Source organism: Ceratotherium simum, chromosome 8, assembly GCF_057802395.1.
Source record: "Ceratotherium simum simum isolate JZ-2026a chromosome 8, ASM5780239v1, whole genome shotgun sequence".
Classification (NCBI taxonomy): Eukaryota; Metazoa; Chordata; class Mammalia; order Perissodactyla; family Rhinocerotidae; genus Ceratotherium; species Ceratotherium simum.
Window position 1 is genome coordinate 67,904,190 of NC_141907.1, and position 25,941 is coordinate 67,930,130.

Consider the following 25,941-nt stretch of genomic DNA (forward strand, 5'->3'; position numbering starts at 1 on the left):
TGCTAAGGGCTCTAATAGAAAAACGAACAAAATTATGAGATTGACCCTTGAAATTAACTAGTGTCATAAAGACATTTTGTCGAGGGCTGACCCCGTGGCTTGGCGGTTGAGTGCGGGCACTCTGCTACTGGTGGCCCGGGTTCAGATCCCGACGCATCGCTTCTCTGGCCATGCTGAGGCCACGTCCCACATACAGCAACTAAAAGCATGTGCAACTATGACATACAACTGTCTACTGGGGCTTTGGGGGGAAAAAAGAAAGACATTTTGTTGAGAGCAAAGAAACAAAGAATCGCGTTAGTACAATCTTTTATTTGGTTTACATTTTAAATGTAATATAAAATTTATAAGCCAGAAAAACATAATAATCAAGGAGAAACTTGGGCCATTTAGCAAAACTAAAGGACAGTATTCATTTAAAATAAGTAAAAATTTCATTTTTTTTACACCATGGTTGTGATTAAATTTATCATATTTCAGTAGCAAAAGGTAGAGAAGTACTCAAGCTGAAGAGGTATCTGCCGATTTCAGTTGCTTCAATAAGAGCGCTTCACCTATAAGAGACACAAAGAATAGGTTTGAATTTTCTCAATCTAGGTTTTAATTTTTAATAAACTTGTAACTTTAGTATTTTAGATTTACAAAAAAGTTGCAAAGATAGTATAGAGCGTTCCCATGTACTCTGCACCATTTTCCCTGTTGGTTAACATCTTACTTTGTCACTACTAATGAGCCAATGTTGATATATATTATTATTAACCAAAATCTATCCTTTATTTTGATTCCTCAGTTTTTACCTAATGTCCTTTTTCTGTTTCAGGATCCCATCCAGGATGGCACATACATATAGTCGTCGTGTTTCCTTAGGCTCCTCTAAACTGATAGTTTCCCAGACTTTCCTTGTTTTTGGTGACCTTAACAGTTTTGAGGACTACTTGGGTATTTTGTAGACTGAGTCTCAATTTGGATTTGTCTAATATTTTTCTCATGGTTAGACTGGAGTTATGGGGTTTTGAGAGGAAGTCCACAAAGGTAAAGTGCCATTCTCATCACATCATTTCAGGGGTACGTGCTATCAACATGACTTATCACTGATGATGTTAACTTTGATCACCTGGCTGAAAGCTTTCTCCATTGTAAAGTTACTTCCCCGTTCCCCCCTTTTCCTACTATACTCTTTCAAAGAAAGTCACTATGCAAACCCACACTTGAGGAATTATGCTCCATCTCCTTGAGGGAGAAGTATCTACATAAATTATTTGGAATTCTGTACTTCTGGGAGATTTGTCTATTCTCCCCCATTTATTTATTTAGTCATTTATTTCTATCAGTATGGACTCATAGATATTTACTTTACACTTTGGGTTATAATCCAATACTACCTTATTTTGTTACTCAAATTCCAGTATTGGCTATTGGAAGCTTTTTTAATTGGTTCCTATGTCCTTTTGTCTCAATCTTTTTTTTTTTTTTTTTTTTTTGGTGAGGACGATCAGCCCTGAACTAACATCCATGCCAATCCTCCTCTTTTTGCTGAGGAAGACTGGCCCTGAGCTAACATCCGTGCCCATCTTCCTTCACTTTATGTGGGACACCGCCACAGCATGGCCTGACAAGTGGTGCATCAGTGCGCACCTGTGATCCAAACCAGGCCACCAGCAGTGGAGCACGCACTTAACCGCTACGCCACAGGGCCGGCCCCCTCAATCTATTTTTTAACATAAATCATATTATTCTTTGATTTTTGTCTCTTAATTCTCCCACTTCATGTATTTGTATCTCTAAAGTTTTATGGTCCATGAATAAAGTAGTTGATGAGCCAGAGTCAAGACCACCAAGATTGGGGGCCCGACCAGTGGCGTAGCGGTTAAGCTCGCGCGCTCGCTTCCGCGGCCTGGGGTTCAGATCCTGGGCGCAGACTGACGCACATTTGTCAAGCCGTGCTGTGGCGGCGTCCCATGTAAAGTAGAGCAAGATGGGCACCGATGTTAGCCCAGGGCCAACCTTCCTCAGCAAAAAGAGGAAGATTGGCAACAGATGTTAGCTCAGGGCTAATCTTCCTCACAAAAAGAAAGACCACCAAGATATTTTACTTCAAACCAGTTCAATGATACAGTGAGATAATTTCCCTGAGAGTAAAAAAAAAATAGTTCAGATGTCAGGATTCATTATTATGTATGTGTGAGCAGATATTTTGTCCAAATTGTCTCATGTATTTGTTTAAATAAACAGTGTTGAAATGGTCTAACTCCATATCTTTGCTTCTGACCTCATCCTGTCCAGTCTGTGCTGTATATCATTATCAGATTAATTTTTCTAAAGTATAGCTTTATTTATATTACTCCTTTACTTAAAGCCTGCAATAACTCCCCATTGCTTACCAAATAAAAGGCCAAATCATTGGTCTAGTATTCATGACATTGCATGCCAAAGCCCCAACTCACTTTTTAAAATCTTTCAGTTCTCATTATTTTTCTACTTATACCATATGTTCCCACCAAGTTGGACCTAAGCTTATAAAGATGTTTTTCCTTTTTTTTGCCTCTATAGTTTCACTGATGTTGTTGCTGATTAGAAGCAACATACATTTCTATTAATTAAGATCACATCTGTGTCAGAGATCTGTTTGCCCATTTGATCCGTTTCCACCCTTGTCCGCCCTGCCCTGTGCCCTGGGAGGCTGACACAGCAATGTTTCCTGCAATACGTTCCTGCCCTCTGCCCTCTGCCCTCTGCCCTCTGCCTTCCTGGTGGCTTCAACTAAGGGGAAGCCCAGAAGGACATGGAAAGTGAGGTCAGGGTACTTTTTCCCTTGACTCCTTCCTATGGTATGGGGTTGCCTCAGGCTGCTCTTGCCTCTATTGAGAGGTTACTGTTCCTCTCAGGGCAGCTTTCACACAGCTCTCTCCTTTGGGATTCAGGTAACTGCTCTCTCTCCTTGCTGAGGCCTAGAGGTCTAACAGTTCAGCTGTTGCTAGCCCAGGTTACTGTACCATCCCTCGTCATTTCCCTCCACCTCCCATCAAGTCGATTCCAACTCCTAGTACCCTTAAAGCCTGCAGAGCTGGACCTCTATCTTCAGGTGCCATATCAGACAATGCTCTGCTGCTATTTATAGAGTTTTCATGGCCAATTTTTTTTTTTCCCCTTGGAAGCGGATGCCCAGGGTGGCCATGGCCAGGTCCTTCTTCCTAGTCTGTCTAGTCGAGGAGCTCTGCTGAAACCTGTCCACCATGGGTGACCCTACTGGTATTTGAAATTCCGGTGGCATAGCTTTCAGCATCACAGCAACACGCAGCTGCCACGGTATGACAAGTGACAGATGGGTGGTGTGGTTCCCAGACCAGGAAACGAACCCAGGCCATGGCAGTGAGAGCACCCAATCTTAACCACTAGACCACCACGGCTATAAGTGCTCTTCATTAAATCTGTGGATTATCACAATTTGAGTGCTATTTCCTGTTGTGACTGATACTCACTTCCTCTTTAGAATCAAAAACCACTTCTTTCCAGAAACTTTCAGTTCTACATCTCACAGAATATGATCTTTTCTTCCTCTGAACATAAAATAGCACTTTGTCTAAGGGCATTAGTTTATTTAAGGGCATGTCTAATCCCCTCTTTTTGAGTATGAAGTCTCTAAGGACAAGAGGAACAGCTTATTTACTTTTGACCCCACAGCACCTAGCAGTGTCCTGCATAGCACTAGGTACTTGATACATTATTTGCTAAATAAATGAATTTTTTAAATATATATCCTCCAAGAGTTATTTTTGTTATACAGAAGTCTCATTGACTTGAGAAAGAAAGTAGGATATTGGAAAGAATGGAAAATTTGTTTTCTTCCCATACTCAAGATATATTCTATACAAGACTGACAAAATCATGTTGCCTTCTACTTTACTACATCCTCAATAGCTAATTCTGAGAATCTTGGAAAAATTGGTTGGAAATGACTTGACTGAATTTCAGATGGTGAAATTTCCAAATATTCTATATTCTATATCCACCTCTCTCAAAGTTCTCCTTCTCTAATAGGACTTATCTGTTTATCTCACCTCATTATTGATAAATGCTTTATGCCACAATCAATCCAAATATTACATAATATGTAATTTTCCTTTGCTCTACTAATTTACAATTATTTACCGGTTTCTTTTGTCAGTTCATCTTAGTAGGGAGCATGTTTTCTACTTCTTTTGTATCTCACCACACTCTGGTATTTTACAAGTTGTAAGTGCTTCATTAATAGACTAGCAGAATTCTGGAGAAGTCTAGAAAAGTCACCATCCCTTTATTTACTAAAATATGGTTTCAAAATATAGAGCTATTATTATGGAGTAAATATTTGTGTCCCCCCAAAACTCATATGTTGAAACGTTAACCCCCAATGTGATGGTATTAGGAAGTGGGGCCTTCAGAGGTAATTAGGTTTATGTGAGGTCATAAAGGTGAGGCTCTCATGGTGGGATTACTGTCCTCATAAGAAGATCACTTTCTTTTTTGTTTTTTTGTGAGGAAGATCAGCCCTGAGCTAATATCCATGCCAATCCTCCTCTTTCTGCTGAGGAAGACCGGCCCTGAGCTAACATCTATTGCTAATCCTCCTCCTTTTTTATTTTTCCCCTTTTTCTCCCCAAAGCCCCAGTAGATAGTGTATGTCATAGTTGCACATCCTTCTAGTTGCTGTATGTGGGATGCCGCCTCAGCATGGCTGGACAAGTGGTGCATCAGTGCACGCCCGGGATCCAAACCTGGGCTGCCAGTAGCGGAGCGCGTGCACTTAACTGCTAAGCCACGGGGCCAGCCCCCAGAAGATCACTTTCTTTCCATTATTTGAGTACACAGCAAGAAGGTGGCTCTCTGCAAGCTAGGACGAGAGCCCTCACCCAGGAACTGAATTGGACCATACCTTGATCTTATATTTCCCACCCTCCAGAACTGTGAGAAATAAATTCCTGTTGTTTAAGCCACCTAGGCTATGATATTTTTGTTATGGCAGCCCAAACAAGCTAATATAACTGTCTTCTCCATAAGAAGAAATCAAAATCAATCTTTATTTTAAGATAACATTTGAGAGACTTAAAGAATTATTATTATTATTATTCAAAATAATGCATAATTTACAAAGCTCTTAATTATATTTCTAAAAATCCACAGATTCTGGGACTTACCAGTATTTTTCTTTTAGAAAATATTCATGGCTCTCCTTCTGTTGATGTCTCTCTTGATTTGGCAAAGAGAACATTGAGGACAGCAAAGGGTCACCATAAAGTCGTCACAAATGGATCCCTGATTGAAAACACAAAAGAAATAGAAATGTAAAATCCACTTATTTGGGAATTAACAAAATTACAAGATGTTTTGAAGAGAAGCAGGAGGCACTGATCCTTTGAATTCAGAGTTTGGATGGACACCTTTAGGAAAATGTTAATTGATTTTTTCTATAACGCCTGTCTCTTTTTATGACATCAAATGTTTTCCTATACTTTGTAATATTGAAAATAGGAGATATCCAACTGAACTATCAATGTAAGGGTCAAGAGTTTCAGGAAGTAAAATCTCAAAATTTTTTCTCCCACATCCCCTCCCTGTCTCAGGAAGCTTCCAGAGGATGCCTCCATCCAAAGGAGGGAGTAAACCAAGAAAGAGGAAGATATGGGATATAAGAAACAGGAGTCCAACACAGGCTAGAAGCTCATGGAATCTCCAGGGTCCTGGTGAAGGAGATCCCAGGGTGACAGCTAAGCTCTGGGAGTGAAGAACAACTAGTTCAAAGAGTAGCAGGTCAGTGAGGGATTTCATCAAGAAGACAAAAATGATAGAGTGTCTGATGTGTTGGGAAGAGATTTAGAAAACTGGGAAAGAGTTTGGAGTTGAATTACTCATAGGTAAATGGAAAACTCCTAATGAAAAAGGCGAGAGTTATTAAAACTAGGAAAAACAAATTCTAGCAGGAAAAGCAATCGTAGTTCACTACATGACTCAACTCTGAAGAGTAAACATAGGTATCAAAATGTAAGTATGGATTTTACCAAAATGACATATAACTATATTGGAAGGGGTGGGGTCAGGGTTGGGTTCAGGTTTGTGGTGGGGAAGGAGGAGAAAACGGAACTAAATTCTCATCTTTCATGGTGGGAGGTCAATAGATAATGGCCCAAACTAAAAAATCATAAAGTGGCGATACAAGTCTATGATTTGGAGATACGGAGGAAAATACCCAAAATCAGCTCTGGGAAAGAGGAATTAGGCGAGGGAAGTTTGGAAACTACCATTTTTCTTAACAAACCTTGTAAATTAGATAATTTAAAAAACTATGTGCTTGCAGAGCTTTAATGAATAAAATTAAAGCTGTATTAGAAAACAGGGATGGGGGGATTTAGTGGGCCAGAAATTCTGAGCAATTTTTGGGGAATATGAAGCAGATGGGCTTATCCTGATGGGGAAAGTGAAACAGAGCTACGGAACCCGAAACCTAACACAGTCATGGGCAGGGCAGTCGGTGAACCCTGAGCTCAAAACCTGGAGCTGGAATGGAAGACAGGAGATGAACTGAAGCCTGCCTGAGTGCTGGGCCAGCCCACAGCTGCCGGTTGTGGATTTGCCAGGGATACAGCATGCAAATAAATTTAACAGAGACCCCTAAAGTGGGCTTTGGGGGCCCAGGAGAGAAGAGAGGTGAGATAAGAGGGGCAGTTCTTCACAAATCTCATAAGAGGTCAGACTCCCTAAGGCTCACCACAAACACACTGAGATAAAAAATAAAAAATAGAGACATTTTAGCACAGCAGAGAAATCTAAATCACTCCCACCTATGAGATAGCCAGATTATTTCATGTTTAGTATTCATCGAATTTTTTTTTCTCCTTTTCTTCGTTTTGCTGAATAGACCTTTCCTGGTTCCTTTTGTTCCCTTTTGTAATTTTAGATGCTCCACCACTTATTTTTATCCTATTGGTGGTTACCTTCAAATTTTTACCCACAACTTAAAATTATATTTATGTTGAGATTCATCCAAATTGTTGGGTGTATCAATAGTTCATTCCTTTTTATTGCCAAGTAGTATTCCATTATATGGGTGTATCACCATTTGTTTATTCATTCACCTGCTGGGGGACATTTGAGTTGTTTTTGTTTGGGGCTATTACAAGCAAAACTGCTCTGAACATTTGTTGTCACGTCTTGGCATGGATGTTTATTTCCTTGGGTAAATATCTAGGAGTAAAATGGCTGGGTCAAATGGTAGGTGTATCTTTAACTTTTTAAGAAAGTGCGTTTTACATTCCTACCAGCACTGCATGAGATTTTTGGTTCCTCCATATTTGCAACACTTGGTGGAGTTTAGACTGATTAATTTTAGCCATTCCGATAGGTGTGTGGAGGTAGCTCATTGTGGTTTTAATTTGCATTTCTCCAATGACTAATGATGCTAAACATCTTTTTATGTGCTTATTTGCCACCTAAGTATTTTCCTTTTTTTTCCTAATTTTATTTTATTGTGTTAAGAGCACTTAACATGAGATCGACCCTCTTAACAAATTTTAAGTGTACACAACACAACTTGGATGAATCTCAAAATAAGTATACCGAGTGAAAGAAGCTAGACAAAAGAGTACACATTGTATAGTTCTATTATATAAAACCATAGACAATGCAAACTAATGTATAGTGACAGAAAGCATATCAGTGGTTACTTGGGGAAGGGGAGCAGGGGACAGAGGGAAGGATTACAAAGGGGAATGAGTAAAGTTTTGGGGGTGATGAATACGTTCACTATCTTCACTGTGAGGTTGGTTTCATGGGTAATACATATGTCTAAACTTATCAAATTGTACACTTTTCATATATGCAGTTTATTGTAAGTCAATTATTCCTCAATAAGGTTGTTTTTATAAAAATGAAAAAAAAATCTATGTTTAGCTATGTGTCCGACAAGATAAGGTCTGTAGAATGCCTTTATTTCTTCCTCTTCCATCCAATCTTCCAAATTTTAAAACCAACAAAAGTTTTAGTTTCAGACTGTTATTAATTTTTCAAACTTCTAAGGAGCATTTAAAAAAATTGATTATGTACTAAGGCTTTAAAAAACTTGATAACTTTCATATTAAACAATAATAGCATAATAAATAAAGAGCTCCCACAAATCAGAAAGAAAAGGCCAAGAACCCAATAAAACAACGGACAGAGGATATGTACAGATAATTTATATAAGAAATGCAAAAGGACAATAAATTCTCAAAAAGTTGCTTGATCTAACTAATAGAAATTAGACTAAAACAACAATGGAATACCATTTTTGCCTCTCTGGCAAAATGAAAAAAAGTATTATCCAATATTGGCACACATATAATGTTAGTGGATTATGAATTGATACAACCTTTTTGGAGGAATATTTCACAGTATCTTTCACATTTTGAATGTGCATACCCTATCATCTATCGATCTAATCTAGGACACTTCTACAAAAACACCAGTGCATGTACAAAATCGTATATGCACAACTATTTCAACTGCAATATTATTTAACCTTTCCTCAATAAGGAAGTGATTAAGTAAATTATCTATATGATGGAATACTATGCAGACATTAAAAAGAATCTGTATTACCAACAGAAAGGAGGTCTACCACGTATTAAGTATAAAAAAGACAACAAGTTACAGTGTAGTATGATCCCATTTTTAAAAATAAAAACAAAACAGAATAAAAGAGCCCTGCAAAGCCCAAACCCCATACGTCTAGATCTATAGGTACAGCTACCTCTAATCTACATTTATACGCCTTACAGGCATAGAAAAATACCTGAAAGAGGATTCACACCAAATTATTAATAACGTTTATCACTGAGTAGTGGAATTAGGTATAAAGGGGTTAGATTTTCACTTCTTACTTTATATACCTCTGTGTTTGAATTTGTCATAAAATTATCTATAGCATGCATTATTTTGTAATTAAAAAACTAATAAATATTTTTAAATGAAAACATAAAATAATTTCAATGAAATAAAATAAGTTCCTAAAATATTCTGCCTATTCATTTATTTCCTGTGATGGTTAATTGTTGTTGTTGTTGTTGTTGAGGAAGATTCACCCTGAGCTAACATCTGTGCCCTTCTTCCTCTATTTTGTATATGAGTCGCCGCCACACCATGGCCGATGAGCAGTGTAGGTCCATGCCTGGGATCTGAACCCGCGAACCCAGGCTGCCGAAGCAGAGCACCCTGAACTTAACCACTACACCACAGGGCTGGCCCCTGTGATGGTTAATTTTACTTGTCAACTTGGCTAGGCCATGGTAGACACATATTCAGCCAAATGCTATTCTAGATGTTTCTGTGAAGGTATCTTTTAGATGAGATTAACATTTAAATCAGTAAACTTTGAGTAAAGCAGATTTGCCTCCATAATGTGGGTGGGCCTCATCCAATCAGTTGAAGGCCTTAATAGAAAAATTGACCTCCCTTGAGCAAAAAGGAATTCTGCCAGGAGGCTGCCTTTGGACTTGAACTGCAACTCTTCCCAGCCCGCCTGCCTACCCCACTTTTTGGACTTCCAGCCCCCACAATCATATGAGGCAATTCCTGAAAATCTCTCTCTCTTTACATAGCTGTATCTATATCTATATATCTATATCTATATATCTATGTCTATGTCTATGTCTGTGTCTATATCTATGTCTATATCTATCTATATCATCATCTATATCTCCTTTTGGTTCTGTTTCTCTGGAGAACCCTGACTAATACATTCTCCTACTACATAAAGTGAAGCTTATGGTGTAATGGAATGTGCTTGCACGGAAAGTTTGAGTTGAATACTGACTCTACTACTAGTGCTTATCTTTGAGTGAGTTACTCCACCTCTTAAAACTTTAAAGTCCAGGGGCTGGCCCCAAGGTGTAGTGGTTAAGTGCGTGCGCTCCGCTGCTGGTGGCCTGGGTTCGGATCCCAGGTGCGCACTGACACACTGCTTGTCAGGCCATGCTGTGGCGGTGTCCCACATAAAGTGGAGGAAGATGGGCACGGATGTTAGCTCAGGGCCAGTCTTTCTCAGCAAAAAAAAAAAAAAAAAAAAAGAGGAGGATTGGCATGGATGTTAGCTCAGGGCTGATCTTCCTCACACACACACAAAAAACTTTCAAGTCCTCTGAAAAATGTGGTAGACTTACTCACTTTGCAGGGATGGTGTAAGGATTAAGTGAGGTAACATATGTAATGTACCTGGCGCATAGTAGGTTCTGAATAATCCTCTTCCATTGTATGATATACATCGCAAATATAAGAGTTGTTTATTTTCTAGGGTTTTCAACAGAAACCTAGAAGGAGGTCACATAACTAGAGGACCTATTGCTAGAATTGAATACAAGGTTGCACATGCTAGGAAACTCCTACCAATGGCCTCCATGCTTACAACAGTTATTCTGGAGGTGGGTGCGTATTTGAATGATAAGCATTGTAAGAGACTCACAGGGATGCCGTATCGGGTCCTGTAGAGGGTCCTCATGGCGACACTTGTTCCACAGAGACAGCATTCATTCATATCAGATGCAACTTGACATGCAAGGCACATGAAACAAAATGTGCCACAGAAACCTGGACACACGAAACCAGAGGTACAAGTTACTCCACTCTGCCGCCACTACAGTCGAAAGCTAGTTTGCTTTCGTGAATGGCAGTCCAAACCATGAGGCCTTTGCCGCATGCCCTGCTGCCAATCCACCCTCAATGCTTCAGCATCGCAGCAGCTTCTCCTTTCTCCCTACCCAGTCGTTTCAGGAATGGACACACCTTGGAAAGTATGTATGCTTTTTGTAGCACTTTCATCCTTTTATTGAATGATTCCCTGAAATTTAGCCATATTCCAGAGATTATCCTCAGTGCCTCTGTCTGAAATCTGGTAGGGAAGTCAGATAATATGAAAATTTCTCCAACAGAAAGCTACTCAAGATGCCAAGGGGTCACCCACAGAAATGGGGCCTTCAAGGCATGGAGAAGGAAACGCTGCTTGATCCAAATATTGAAGGCTAATTAGGAATTTACAGGTAGACAAAAGGGCAAAGAGCCTCTTTGAGATAACTTGGCATGTCTTGGCAATGGCTGGTGTTCCTTCCATATGGCCGGAGCCCAGGGATGGGATGGGGATGAAGCTGGAGGACGAGGCAGGTTGGGGACTGGGTGATGACTGTGAGTGCTCAGAGTCGGTTATGAAAGTCATGAGAAACCACTGAAATATTTTAAGAAGGGAGAACGATTGGGTCAGATCTACAGTTAAGAAACCCTGCCGTGAAGCAATTAAGCTCACATTAGAACTTGTAATTCACTTACCTGAGTAACAATACTAGTGGCTGGAAGATTAAAACGTTCATCTTTAGAGGGTTTTACTGATGTAGTCTCATTATCACTGTGATCTGCAGACGTTGAGCTAATGTTCTGAGATGTGGAACTCATCACCCCAGGTCATCAGTAAGACAATGAGAGTGAATAAACAAACCCCATTGTTCCATTTCCTAGGTAATTTTTCCCCTCTATGCTTTCCAATGTAATTACCTACTCGATTCCAAATTTCAGTTTCACTGGTACTTTAAAGGTTAACGTATCTTCTTTCCTTGTCTCAGAACACTATGTAGACTTGAGACAGGCAAATAAACTTCAAAGCAAATTTTTTTGTAGGCAGATTTGTTTGTTTCTTGGTTGGTGCTGAGAACAAAGCGCTTTGATCCTCTCTGACACCCCTGTCGCACCCCCAAACTTCCTTTCCCATGTTCACTTAGATCTCATAAAAAGAAAACAAAGCAGAGTCAGAGATATTCTCCCAATGAGAAGCTAACTGCCTTTAGAATTCTTTATTCTCAGATGTATAAAACACCTAAATGTACAAATTAAAATAATCCTTCTCTGAGCTCACGCTGAAACCATGGACAAAACCCTTGTGCGCTGGGCACAATGTAACTACAAAGTAGTAAGTCTAATTTATAACAAGAACAGTCTCTCTCCTTTTTTAAATCAAGTTAAACTTGAAATGTCTCTCTTAATTTAATGTATGGTCTATTTATAATCATTAGGCCGGGTCTGTTCATTGCTAGAATCATCAGCTTTTTTACTGTTAACTCCAGAACTTATTTTAGGAGTAAGACTGCTCTTTGAAGGGCTAGAGAAGCATTTACCTATAATCAGCACAGGCCTTTTATGTTAACATCCCATTGCCTGACATGCAGGGTGCCCTGTAACAGGTCAGGAACTTTTACTATACAATAAGGGAGGAATGAGGGAAGGGTTGGTCTCTGGTAATTCACCTCCATGTCAAGCACGGGGGCACTTTTCCCAGCACTTACAGACTCCGCAGTCGCTGAAGCAATCGCACATGCCAGTCTGCCAGTTGGAGGTTTGGGCAATGCGACCAGATCCGGGCTGAGTCACAATGACCACCGGCGCAGAACTTTGCATTTTCGATGCAGGGTCTTAAATGGCTGTGATCTGAAAAGGAGAAAATTGGTTTTAAGTTGCCTGGAGGTTGCTCTTGGAGCCTGTTTTGAGGCACTCTTTTCACAGGTGAGCGACGTAATTTAGTATCAAGTTGCTTGTTTATCTTTGAAGAACGTGGTTTCTATCTCCACTTCCCAGAGGACAGAGGCCCGTGGGGGAAGGAATTCACTGAACCAGTAAAAGGAACAGATGCTTCCCTTGGAGTAATAGAGCGGAACAGGGTGGTGAGTACTGTTTTCAGACCTAGTATCCTAGTATCGTAGTACCTAGTATCCAAACAAGACAGGGCAACAAATGACCAACCTGTGATTGTGGTCAGAAGTGGCAAATTACAGGAAACAGGCTTCTCTAAAATCGCACCATCCTAAGCTTTTGTGCACACGCACCCTTCCCCCTCTCGCTCCTCTTTGTGTTACTTCTTGTTTTGGATTTCTGATTAGCAGTCGTAAGAAAAAACTGCCCTGTTTTCTGTCTACTCACAGAAGACTCTGCTTCACTTCTGATCACCAAATGTGTGGTAGTTTTTCCCACACCAAGTCATTGTGCAACACCAGCTGGAGTGTCCTACAATTCAACTCGATTCTGACACTGTCTACAGGAGATAGTGTCAGATCCCACAGGTTAAGGAGTTAGTCCCACAAGACTGCCCCCTCCTCCACTTTAGATGCCACTTGGCAGTCCAGGTTGCCACCTGTGCTTCTGACCTATCGGCTGTAGATCAGAGCTTCCCACGACCCCTACTCAGGTTCGGTTAATTTGCTAGAGTGGCTCACAGAACTCAGGAAAACAGTTTATTTACTAGATTATTGGTATATTACAAAGGGTATTAAAGGATACGAGTAACAGTCAGATGAAGAGATACATAGGGTGAGGAGAACCTGTGGAGTTTGGGGTGTGCCACCCTCCCGGCACCCCAACCCAAAAGCTCACTAAACCCGATCCTTTTGGGTTTTCATGGAGGCTTCATCACATGGGCATGATTGATTAAATCATTGGCCATTGGTGATTGAACTTAGTCTCCAGCCATCTCTGCCCTCCCCAGAGGTCTGGGAGGTGGGGTTGAAAGTTCCAACTCTCTAATCACCTGGCTGGTTCTCCTGGCAACCAGCCCCCATCCTCAAGGGCTTTCCAAAAGTCACTTCATTAGTATAAACTCCTCTGTAGTTGAGAGGGGCTTGTTATGAATATCAAGACACCTTTATTGCTCTTATCACTTAAGAAATTCCAAGGATTTTAGAAGCTCTGTGCCATGAACAGAGATGAAGACCAAACATCTATTTCTTATTACAAATCACAACATCACAGCAGCCCTCTCCAATCTTCCTGCGTCCAAGTTGGTCCTTCACTTCAAATTCAGCTGGAGCCTGTATCCCTGTCAGTGCTGGCTTGACAGACCCTTGACGCATGTCAGGGGGAAGCCCTGATAGTGTGTCCCAGCAAAGTTTATTATGAAGTGCATTTTGTTAGATTACTCCTAATTTCTCCCCATCATGAGAGGCAGTGTGGGGTCATGGAACATACATCAGATTCAGAGTGAGAATATCTTTGCTCAAATCCTGGTCTCCTAAACTGTGTGATCTTGGACTAGTCATTTAACAGCCCAGTCATTTAAATTTCCACTTACTAATCTGTAAAATGGAAATGGTTTCTCACCTACCCACTGCACAGGCTCATTGAGTATTAAATGAAATAAAGTCTGGGGATGAGTTTCATGAACAATAAAGAATCAGATAAATATAGAAGAGAGTGGCTATAATGTACAAAAATGTAGCAAGAAAATTTCTTTTGATGATTTCCTTACACATTTACTGGCAATCATATCAGCGAATAGTAAATGAGATTCTACTCTAGATCAGACACTATACTAGACTCACATTGTCTGCTAACCTTACAACAGCGCTGCAAAATAGAAATTATCTTTATTGAGTTGATAAGGAAATGGAGGCTCAGAGAGTTTAAGTAAATTGTGAAATTCAGATCCTTCTCTGGGTCACTCCACAGTCCCTGTTCCTCCCTTTGCCCCTCAGCTTAGAGCCCCCTCCATCATAGCACTTATTATAGTGTGGCATTGTCATTGGTTTGTTGTGATCTCCTTGAGGGTTCTCCTTGGAACCCTCTTTTCATATTTATTCCTTTAGCATCAAGCTCAATGTTAGGCTCATAGAAGTTACTTTTCATTGTCTTGTTGAATTAAGTACTTATAATATGCTTTATTCCCTTACAGTGTGCTAGGCGCTGGGATGTAATACATTCCACTTCAGAATTCAGGACATGTTTCAAAAAGCACAAAAGGAAAACACTAAAATTGAAAATACAGTGCCTCCAGATACTCAGGAAATGGGATTACAGTATTTGCTTTCTTACATTCTTTCCCTCATAGAGAGAGAAGTTTCAAAAACAAGCAAATTACCTCAATTGTTTCATATTATTTTACACTGTTTCTATTTGTTGAATTAGTTGGTTTCTTTCTAGATCTCATTCCTTAGTAACACCTGGCTGGTTTGGTAGTTCTCTTGAACAAGAATAGAGCAGTATGTGAAACCAGGAATGGTTTTAAAAACAGGGCAATGTCTTGGATATTTCTCCACAAAATTGAAAGTGTATCATGCAGGAATGGTTCAAACTTGTCTAAATCTGCCCAGACTTCATCATAGCTAATTATAAATTAAGCAGGTCTACTCTTATAGATGGTACCCTGAGTCCTAGCAAATAGTCTTATGCCAAGGATGCTCAGTTATTTTGGATGAAGATAAAACCAGTTTAATTTTTTTTAATAAAGAATGAAGAAGCTTAAAAATGTTCTTTTAAATGTTTGTATCTGTTGAACATCGTCACCATCAGAAAATAGCTCTAGGTATTTCCCTTCCCATTAGTGAGTGTAGTATGCAAACACCATGTATTTTTTTAAGTTTTAATAAAATTATTATAAGTACAAAAAAAGAATACAAAATCTGACATTAAGTATTTAAAAAAACCTCTAAAAAGAGAGACATTTGAAAGCCCTAAGGTTGAGAGAATGGCAAAAAGGCAGGAACAGATAATTTGCAAAAGAATACATGAAAATAACCCTTAATATATTAAACAAAAGTTCAGACTCACTAAAAATTAAAGAAATGCAAATTAAACACTTGTCAGATTGGCAAAAATTAAAAAGTATGCAACATATTCTTTTGGCAAGGCTGTGGAGAAACAGGCACTCTAATATATTGCTAGTGGGAATGCAAGTTAGTACAACCATTCTGTTGTTGGGAAGGAATTTTGGCCTAACAAACTATATATGCACCTACCATTGGACCCAGTGATCCCACTCTAGAAATTTATCCTGAAGATATACTTCCAACAATGCCAAAAATACACATGCGTGAGGTTATTCATAGCAGCATTGTTTGTTTTTGCAAAATATTGTAAACAATCCAAATGCTTCTATATGGGAGAGTGGTTGAATAAACCATGGTACATCCACGCAACTATGCAGCTATTGAAAAAAGAATGAGGACAATCTCTATAAACTGATATGGAATGATTTCCAGAATATACTGTTAAGTGAAAAAAGCAATGCACAAAAGAGTATCTATTGTAGGATATCCTTCATGTAAGGAATAAAGGGATATAAGAAAACATACATGTATCTGTTCAATTGTGCAATAAGAATTACAGGACGAATAAACCAGAAACAACTGAAATTTGTTATGTTCAGAGTAAATGGGGTGGAAAGATTGGGAGAATGGAAATGCAGTAGTAGGGATGGGGTGACACTTCTCTAAGTATACCTTTTTGTATGGCTCTGACTCTTTGAACCATGCTAATATTTTACATATCTAGTCAACACATAAATGGATAATTAAAATCAACCAGAATGTGGAAGGAACACAAAATACAATAAAAACAGTAACAAATGGACCTAACTATTTAGGTGCATATTACAATTAATATTATAACCACAGTGAAGGGAGTGGGGAAGAGAAAGGTAACCTAAGTAATTTTGGAAAACAGTAGTTTGACTATATAATGTAAAGCTAAACACAAAAAGAACTGACACAAATATTGTAGTCTAGTTAGCACACTTGTTTTTCACAGGGATATGGGTTAGCAATTCTGAAACTTCTCTCTCTCTCTCTCTATATATATATATATATAAATATAAATACACACTAGGCTTGAACAAATATATTGTGGATAATGAGATTGAGGTTTTTCACTATCAGAGAAAGAAATTACAAATAAGGAAAGGAGAAACACTAGTAAGAATCCTGTGCTGTTGGATTGGAATCAGAAGTATGAACTCATGGTTATTTATACACACACACACACACACACACACACACACACAGTGTTGTAAATGAGGGGTAAGTCCCCCTCATGGGGTCTTTAAGGATCACTCCAACATGGACATTGGAATTACACTCAGAGAGGCATATAAAATTAAAAGATTTATTCTACTCACAGGTCCTAATGAAGAAGACATGGCATGCCCAGAGGGTCACACAAAGTCACCCAAAAGCCCAAAGTTTGGTAACCACAGGTAGAGAGAGAGCAGAGCAAGGGCCCATGGGCAAAGGCCTTTTTTGGCATGCAGGAAACATTCTCACTGGGTAATTTGAATGTAACTGGGTCAACACGGCAAGGAAGGAAGAGTAAGATGGAGAGGTCATCATAAGGCTATGAACACATATGTTGGGCTGGGTACCCAGAAATGGGCAATAATGAGATAAAAGTTCAAAACAAGCACTCAGGGAGCCATTGAAGCAACAAATAACAGCTTTACATTACATAAACACACACACATACACACACAGATATAGATATGTGTATATACATAAATATATTTCCTAGCTCTGTCCATTGAGAGGATCTAGAAGCAACAACAACCCAGTATCAATGAGCACACCTCGTGCCCAAATCTTGGTTTCTAAATACCATTTTCCAATAAAAAGGTACTAGAGTTCATTGGAGAAATGGCTGATTCCAGGGCTGGGGCAGGGAAAGTACAAGACAAGCCTGGAACATCTTGTGGGACCAAAAAGTAAAAAAGGGCTCAAAAATGGATTAGAGACAAGACCTCAGAGCCAACTTAATGGCTCTCCCAATGGCCAAATCTGAGACATTTTGATCAACAAAGTAATGTTAATAATGGATTATAAGTCATCAGCTAAAATATCTATCCATAATTCCATACTGATATAAATAAAAGAATAAATTTCAAAATGAGGGAGAAGAGATAGTGCTTTCTTATGGTAGAATTCCCATTAATGAATGTAGAAGGAATGATGGACATACTAGATCACCATTTGGCCAACACCACAGTAATAATGGTTGTAGGCAAGACTCATGGATGGATGCTAAAATTAGTAGGCTTTGAAAGTACGATGAGAAACAAGATATTTGCATGGCCTCAAAGTACCTCCCCACAGGTTACTCACTAATTACAAAGGGGAAAACAGCAACTTTACAGTGGAGAAACCTGGCAGACAATATCTTAGTCAAGAGATCAAAGTTAATATTACCAGTAATGGGACATATTGACATCATGTGCCTCTTTATTATCATGCACTGAAGGACACAACATCATTTCTGTGTTATTCCTGCCAAAAACGCATATATCAGAATCTAGTCACAAGAAAATATTAGACAAACACAAAGGAAGGGATATATTATAATATAACTGGCCAGCACTCTTTCAAAGTGTCAAGATCATGAAAGACAAATAAAGACTGAGGAAATATTCCAGATGGAAGGAGACTAAGGAGACATGGAGACCAAATGCAATTTGGGATCCTGAATGGAATCTTGAACAGAAAAGAGACTGTCAATCTTCTCCAGCCAGAGACCATGAAGAACACATCTGTAGTTAAACAAGCTGGATTCATTACTTGTTCATTACTTGCAAGGGAGAAGGCACACCCTGGGGAAAAAAGAGGGTGTCAGAAAAGACTTTTTACAGAATTTAGGCTTTGGTGGGTGATTTGGAGGAGGATCAAGGAAGTGGAGACAATTCTATAATTGGATATATTAATAAATCTTATCTATAGACAGGGCTGACTAGAGGGAGGGTAATCCCGCAATAGGTAACGCAGCAGCAGTCACTCATATTAGCCAGAAAAGGGAAGTGTTTGGTATTTTGTGGCTTGTGGCTTAGATAATGTTTAAAGTTCATCTGTGTTCAGATACGATTATGGAGTGCTAGTGTTTTTATCTTGATTGTCATGGTCACAGAGTAGCCTTATCTGATGCTGTCGCTCTGTGAAACTGTTTATGTGCAAGAGGAGAACATCAAGACCTGGTGTGATTGACAACATGGACGGACCTTGAGGGCATCATGCTAAGTGAAAGCAGCCAGACAGAGAAAGACAAATTCACTTATACGTGGAATCTAAAACAAAACAAAAAACTGAGCTCATAGGTAACAGAGAACAGATTGGTGGTTGCCAGACTCGGGGAATGTGTGTGTGTAGGGGGTGGTGGAAATGAGTGAAGGGGTCAAAAGGTACAAACTTCCAGATATAAAATAAGTAAGTCTTGGAGGTGTGATGTACAGCATGGTGCCTATAGTTAATAATACTGTATTGTATATTTGAAAGTTGCTACGAGAGTAGATCTTAAAAGTTCTCATCACAAGAGAAAAAAATTTGTAACTATGTGTGGTGATGGGTGTTAACTAAACTTATTGTGGTGATCATTTTGCAATATACACAAATATTGAATCATTATGTTGTAGTACACCTGAAACTAATATGATGTTATATGTCAATTATGTCTCAATAAAAAAAAACACCCTGGTGTGAGCGCCAGGCCAGCTTGCAGCAACACCAGGGCCTCGCTGATAGCACCAGGCCTGCTCCCGGACGGCCAGGGCTGCTCTTCTCTGTCTCAGGACATTAGTGGAACAATTGGTAAAATTTGAATACAATCTCTAGGTTAATTAGTTAATAGTAGTTTATCAACATTAATTTCGTGGTTTCAATATTTGTACTATGGTTATATAAGACATTAAGAACTGGGAAAACTGGGTGAAGGGTATATGGGAACTCTGTGTGCTATTTTTTTAATAGCTTTATTGAGATATATTTTACATACCATAACATTCACTCATTTAAGATGTACAGTTCAGTGATTTTAGTATATTCATAGTTACACAACCATCACCATAAACTAATTTTAGTTTACACACCCCTAAAAATACCCCATTTCTCCTCACCTCCCCTAGCTCCAAACAACCTCTAATCTGCTGTATGTCTCTATTGGTTTACTTATTCTAGACATTTCATATAAATGGAATCATAGAATACACAGTCTTTTGTGACTGACTTCCCTCACTTGGCATAATATTTTCAAGGTTCATCCATGTTGTAGCATGTATCAGTACTTTTTTTTTTACGGCCGAATAACATTCCATTTGTGTGACTATACCATTTTGTGTTTATCCATTTATCAGTTGGTAGGCATTTAGATTGTTTCTACTTTTTGGTTATTACGAATAATGCTCCTATTATTATTTGTGTCCAGGTTTTTGTGTGGACATTCCTTTCATTTCACTTGAGCGTATACCCAGAAGTGGAATTACTGGGTCACAACGGTAACTCTCTGTGGAGCATTTCAGAAGGCAGCTCTGCTCACGGCTACACCTCTAAGGCCATGTGTAGCATTTTGAAGACCTGCATCAAACTGTTTTTGCAAAATGGCCACATTTTGCAAGACAGTTCCAATTTCTCCACATCCTGGCCAACGTTTGTTATTGTCTGTCTTTTTGTGTGCTAATTTTGCAACATTTTTCATAAATCTAAAATTATTTAAAAACAAAAACAAACAAAACATAAAAAAGAATATGGGAAGAGGGGGAGCCCCTAGAATTTAGAGTGAAAACTACAAAAATAATCTGTTACAAATGCTGTAAAAATATATTCCCAAAATCAAGTCGTATATAATGTAAATATAGCCTTTATAAAAATTTTCAACTATGGGTTCATTTCCCCCTTATAATTCTTAGGCACTATTCTAAAGAAATTTCTTTTTTGTTTAAATATAAAATACCATAAACTGCCTTCAGCATACTTGAAGCTTATTTTAAACTTATTAGGTTTGCCCTTTTATTTACACTTAAGTGGTTTTTGGTTTTGATTTTTGCTTTATTTAAAAAAATGTACCATAATCGCCTTTTCTTGTTCTTTTACAATAAAAGAGAGAGGCTAACCATTGTGGGTGTCACAGAAAACAATGCGAAAGGTTCTAGTAAGTGAACACAAAACCAGGGGGGCTGATCATTCCAGGCGTGCATTATTTGTGGTGTCTGCGTGGGGAGAAGGGGTCTATCTTGAAGGGTAGAATCATCAGGTGACGGAACGAAGTGGACTCGAGTGGGCTGCTCTCTGGCTCCCTTCTAGGAAGGAGGGTCAAGGAGGCGGAGAGGAAAGCAGGACAGTGTGCGCGGGGAGGGGCAGGTCCGTGTCAGGCTGAGTCAAGCGGTCAAACCCTCTGCCCCCATTTATGGTGCACGGGGGAGGTGTGGTCTCCCCAGATGCGGGGGCCGGCGGGCTTCGGGAGGGCTGCGCTGAGGGTGGGGTAGGCTTCTCACCTGGTCTGACCTCTAGGCACTTAGGTTGGTGACAGCGAGCCGCAGCTGGGCGCGGAAGGCGGGTTCCACCGGGCACCCGCATTTGCCATCCACTAACGTTGGTTATGTCCCCTACCTGATGTGCCTCGGAATTCTCCAGGGCGGCTGCACAGAGCCCACAACAGGGCCGGCCGCAATCAGGGGACGGCCGGCTCCAAGTGGCTGCCCTCGCGGCCGCAGGGAGGGTCCGCGGGGCCGGGACCCGGGCTGCTGCCCCCTGTCGGACGCGGCGGGACACGCTGGGCGCGCGTCAGGTCAGGGACAGGGGCGGGCGCGCTCCCTTGCCGGCCCCTGGCCGCTCCGCCCGTCCGGCCGCCCGGTCTCACCACGCATTTCTAAATTTAAAAAAGTTTTCAGATGGTGCAGGCTGCTCAGCTTACCTTTGATCAGGAGGTGAAACAGAAACTATCACCTCCCCGCCGATTTTAACACCATTAGGTGGGCCCTCGATTCTACTTCTGGGGCACATGCCCATTTACCATCTTAATAGGTGGCTGCCTGAAAGCCAGTTAAGCAATGGTCGTTCTTCCCAGGACCGCTTTACATGGCCGGACATACTAGCACCCAGTTCTTCCCTAGATCCCAAACTGCAATTCAAAACTGATAGAAACCATAGTTTTGGGTGATGACTTCCCATATTTGGGGCCTGGGAAGAAGAGGCATTACAGGAAATGCTAAAATAAGTTTATATTAAAATTTTCTTTCACATTTCCTTTTATTTATTTATTTTTTCCCCCCAAAGCCCCAGTAGATAGTTGTATGTCATAGCTGCACATCCTTCTAGTTGCTGTATGTGGGACACGGCCTGAGCATGGCTGGAGAAGCGGTGCATTGGTGCGCGCCCCGGGTGCCGAACCCAGAGCCAACAGCAGCGGAGGGCGCACACTTAACGGCTAAGCCACGGGGCGGGCCCTCACATTTCCTTTTAAAAATCAAATACCAGAAAAAAATATGAAAGGCTATACACAAAATGTTGGGTGGTTATCTCTGGGTGATTGGCTGATAGATTTTTTTACTTTTATCTTTATAATTTTGTGTATTGTCTGAAGAAATTTTTCACAATTAGCATTATGCCTTTTATAATCAACACAAGAAATATTCATTTTGGAAACGAAAAGCAAATCCAGTGACTAAAAAAAAAAAAAAAGTAAAGAGTTCATGCTGACTATCCTAAAGCTGTTTGTATTTTCTTTTTTTCCTTAGCCCCCTGCCAATGCCTGGTATACAGTTGGCATTCAATAAATACCAGCTGGAGGGCTGGCCCTGTGGTGTAGTGGTTGAGTTTGGTGCGCTCCGCTTCAGTGGCCGGGTTGGTGGGTTCAGATTCCCAGCACAGACCTACACCCCTCATCAGCCATGCTGTGGTGGCGCCCCACGTACAAAAAAATAGAGGAAGATTGGCACAGATGTTAGCTCAGGGTGAATCTTCCTCAAGCAAAAAGAGGAAGATTGGCAACAGATGTTAGCTCAGGGCCACTCTTCCTCAGCAATAAACAAACAAATAAATAAATACCAACTGAATGAATGAATGAATATCCTTTCCACAATCTCTCTCAGAGGAAAAACATGTTCATTTAATTAACTTATTTTTCAAGTAGTCTACACGGTGATTTTTAATATAACAACAACAGTCTGAAGATTTCGGAATAAAAACTTGCCTGCAATTATAGAATCATCCTTTCCTTCACCTGACTGTTCTCACTCAGTATAATGCTATATGCATTTGTATATTCAGATTGGCTGCTCTTAGCCCTTACAGCAGCTTGAGACCTGAGCATTCTCTGAGTGCCTCTGAAGTCGAATCAACGGTAATCTGTATATCCTGTGGCAAGCAGCTTCATCCAAAATATCCATGTGCTGACTGCCAGTTACTTTGTATGGAAATGTCAATGCAAATAATCAATAACCAATCTATAGCTAAGAAAGATATTTAATGAGCTAATGCTGAGGACTAGCCTGGAAGTTGTTGTGTTCCCCAGGGAAATAAGCACTCTGGAGAAGCCTGGTTTACAGCATGGTTATATACCATTTCAGAACAAAGAACATACATCAAGCATGACGGAAAATACAATTTTTTTCCCAAAGTCACGAGGAGGTGTTTTGCCACAGTTTAGCACATACACAGCAGGTCAACTTGACCTTGGTTCTCTGGGAAAAAAGCTTATCTTCAAACAAGTACTGATATTGGTGTCAGAGAAAGGGAGACATTCATCCCTATCTTTAAGGAGTGCGTTCTTTGCTTTGGGAAAATGTTTGAAGTGGATGTACAACGCATGTTCCGTGGGCCATAAGTCAGGCTGCTCTGGGAAAAACAAGTTTTAGGCTGAATCAGATTTAAATCAGAATAGCCTCCCCATATACCTCAATATGTGAAAACTTATTATTATTCTTATTATTTTCATCAAAAGTTTACTTTCTCAGTGTAGTGCCCTAAACAGTCTTCAGCCCAACAGTCAAAGGTGTAAGTTTCTGTTTCTTTCATTACTTTTGACTTCCTCTCTGAAAATAGGAAATTGTGGGGACCCAGGTGCTTCTGTTTACTTAAGCACAGAGAACTGAGCAGGGAGTGGGGCCCCAGGAGGTTTCTCATGCTGTTAGAAGTTACCAGTCTCTAGTGAAGGTTACCCACAGCAGTGGGCAAGGCTGTTGTACTCAGCCCAACCCAGCCCAAAAGAGCAGAACCAGAGGGAACCAGCATCGCAAACCTCTATTTGACAAATTTAGCTTATTCTTGAAAGGGTCTTGTAACCTCTCACATGAGATTTCTTACTCAAGGAAATATGCCTTGATAGTTCTAAAACTGAGAGGAGGAAACAATCACACTCTTATGTAGCTCTGTGATTTAAATATCATTCCAAAATTCTAGGGATCCTTTAATTTGCAACAAAATATAAAACAGAAACAAATGCTAAATGTCCCAAACAACTGCAATTCTCTTTGCTTCGGCCAGTAAGTATCCAGTAGTTTTTAACCTCAGGCATTTGAGGTAAGAGATCAACAGCAGGAGTGGGGGAGAGATAGCAAAGAACGACTTCCCTAAAATCTCTATGCGCCAAGTGATGTTTCTAAGAATTTCTTAGGCCTTAAGTACAATCTTGTCTCCCCTGTTCAGTGGTCCTCAAAGCTTACTGTGCGTAAAAGCCACTTGGAGAGCTTGTAGATTCCTGGGCACTATCCTCCAAGATTGTGATTTAGGTGGGATAGGCTGAGGTCCAGGAATCCGCTGCTCCTATGCCATAGGGTAGTGTCATGTAAAGTAGAGAAAGGTGGCCCTCCTACGCAGACACAGCTTGGTGAGAATTAGAAAAATGGTTTCCCTCTCTCCAGGCAGATGCAGCCTATGGCGGGGCCTCCAACTTGCCCCAGGAACACAGACTGAAGTAGCCCCACTCGCCCCTTCACTGCCTGCCTGGGACAGAGCCCTGGTATCCTGGGAGGTTCCAATGCCAGTGCTTTGTAACCCATGGCCCTGGGCTTTTTAATTTCTCTTCTGTTATGAATAACCACAGATCCAACCCAATTCAACAAACATTTATCGGGCGCCCAAGGTATGTAAAAGCCTTGTGTTAGGTTTAGCAGGGGTTAGGAGATGTCTGTAGGTCCCTCTCCACAGCCAGCAGCTCTGCCCATCACTGAACGGCCACACAGCTGTTTCATTTCATGCCACCTTTGATCCCACAGGGGCAGAGAGAGTGATGAAAAAAGTTGGCAGGGAAACTCAGGAAAAAGGAAAAATGGAGGCAGGAGGAATTGGAATGGGAATCTTGGTGGACAAGCTTTGAATAATGATATTACAACTCCTTTCTTTAGAAGGTTCCTTTCATGGAATGGCCTCAATGCCAAGAAACGTTGCAGGATTTGGCTCACGTTTTTAAATATCCTAATTTTATCCGTTAGTCTTAGTTAGAGCTAAACTTATGTCTGTCTCCCCTGCCTTGGAACACCTCACTCTTGAGAAGAACTAATAATATTTATTAATATTAATCAGTCTGAGTACTAAATACATTACTTACATTTTCCTCTTCTTTCTAGTGTTTATTGATGTTAAATTTAAATTTTTTTTGCTTTGATTGCAACATTTCCATTTTGTAATCTCTCATCTCATAAGCTATTAGATACGAGATGAGAAGGGTAATATCTTTCTTCACAGATATAAATGAAATACCAGAATTTAATTTTGAAACATTCTAGTCTATTTTTCTTACTTTCATACTGAAAATTCAAGGATTCTCATGATTCATTAGCTAAATCTATAAAATCTCATCTGTTTCTAAATATTTCAAATGGGTAAAATCAAGTAAAATATTTTCAAAGCACAAAGAAATTAGAGTAGCACAAGTAAACATTCATTCATACGCATTGAAATAAAGAGAGAAAATAATGATCAGGTTAGTAAACTCAATACCTAATACGTATTTCCTCCTGAAAGCAGTAGTTCATGTGGATTCAAGGCTATCTTACACTACTTTGAAAAACACAGCACCTAACACACGTTTGGCACATACTTGTTGAATTTGACTAAATTTACTAAATTTAAAGCAATTAGATAAGAAAACATTGGTCTTTCAGCTGAATCTCAAAATACAGCATGTTAGAAATAAAGACAAGAAAATCAAATACTTTTAAAGAAAACTTTTTTTTTTTAGTGCTAAGATAAGCTTTTAAAGAAGTACCCAATTTTAAAGTACTTACAGTTAAAAAATCAGTCCCAAGCAGGAAGTGTCTTGTGACTTGGGAGACAATCTCACTAGAAGTGAAAGATGTGTGAAAGGGGAGAAGTAATGTGTTTCCATTGCCGTGTGCAGGGCAAAAGCCAGATTCACAGGTTTTTATTGGCCAGTGATTCAGGC

The 25,941-nt window shown here is 39.9% G+C and overlaps 1 protein-coding gene across 3 annotated transcripts; it reads right to left on the minus strand.

Annotated features, from left to right (window-relative positions):
- Positions 1 to 292: 292 nt before the first annotated feature.
- Positions 293 to 25,941, minus strand: PLAC8 (placenta associated 8). 3 transcript variants are annotated; one of them, XM_087434520.1, is made up of 5 exons: positions 25,784 to 25,941; positions 12,333 to 12,474; positions 10,469 to 10,593; positions 5,175 to 5,292; positions 293 to 554 (listed from the first exon to the last, which is right to left on the minus strand). In XM_087434520.1, exons 2-4 carry the CDS (start codon positions 12,442 to 12,444, stop codon positions 5,188 to 5,190), a joined length of 342 nt encoding a protein of 113 aa, XP_087290646.1. In that variant the 5' UTR covers positions 12,445 to 12,474; positions 25,784 to 25,941; the 3' UTR covers positions 293 to 554; positions 5,175 to 5,187. The 3 variants fall into 3 exon arrangements, with proteins under 3 accessions (XP_087290646.1, XP_087290647.1, XP_087290648.1); XM_087434521.1 differs by lacking the exon at positions 25,784 to 25,941 and adding an exon at positions 21,053 to 21,234; XM_087434522.1 differs by lacking the exon at positions 25,784 to 25,941 and adding an exon at positions 16,928 to 16,981.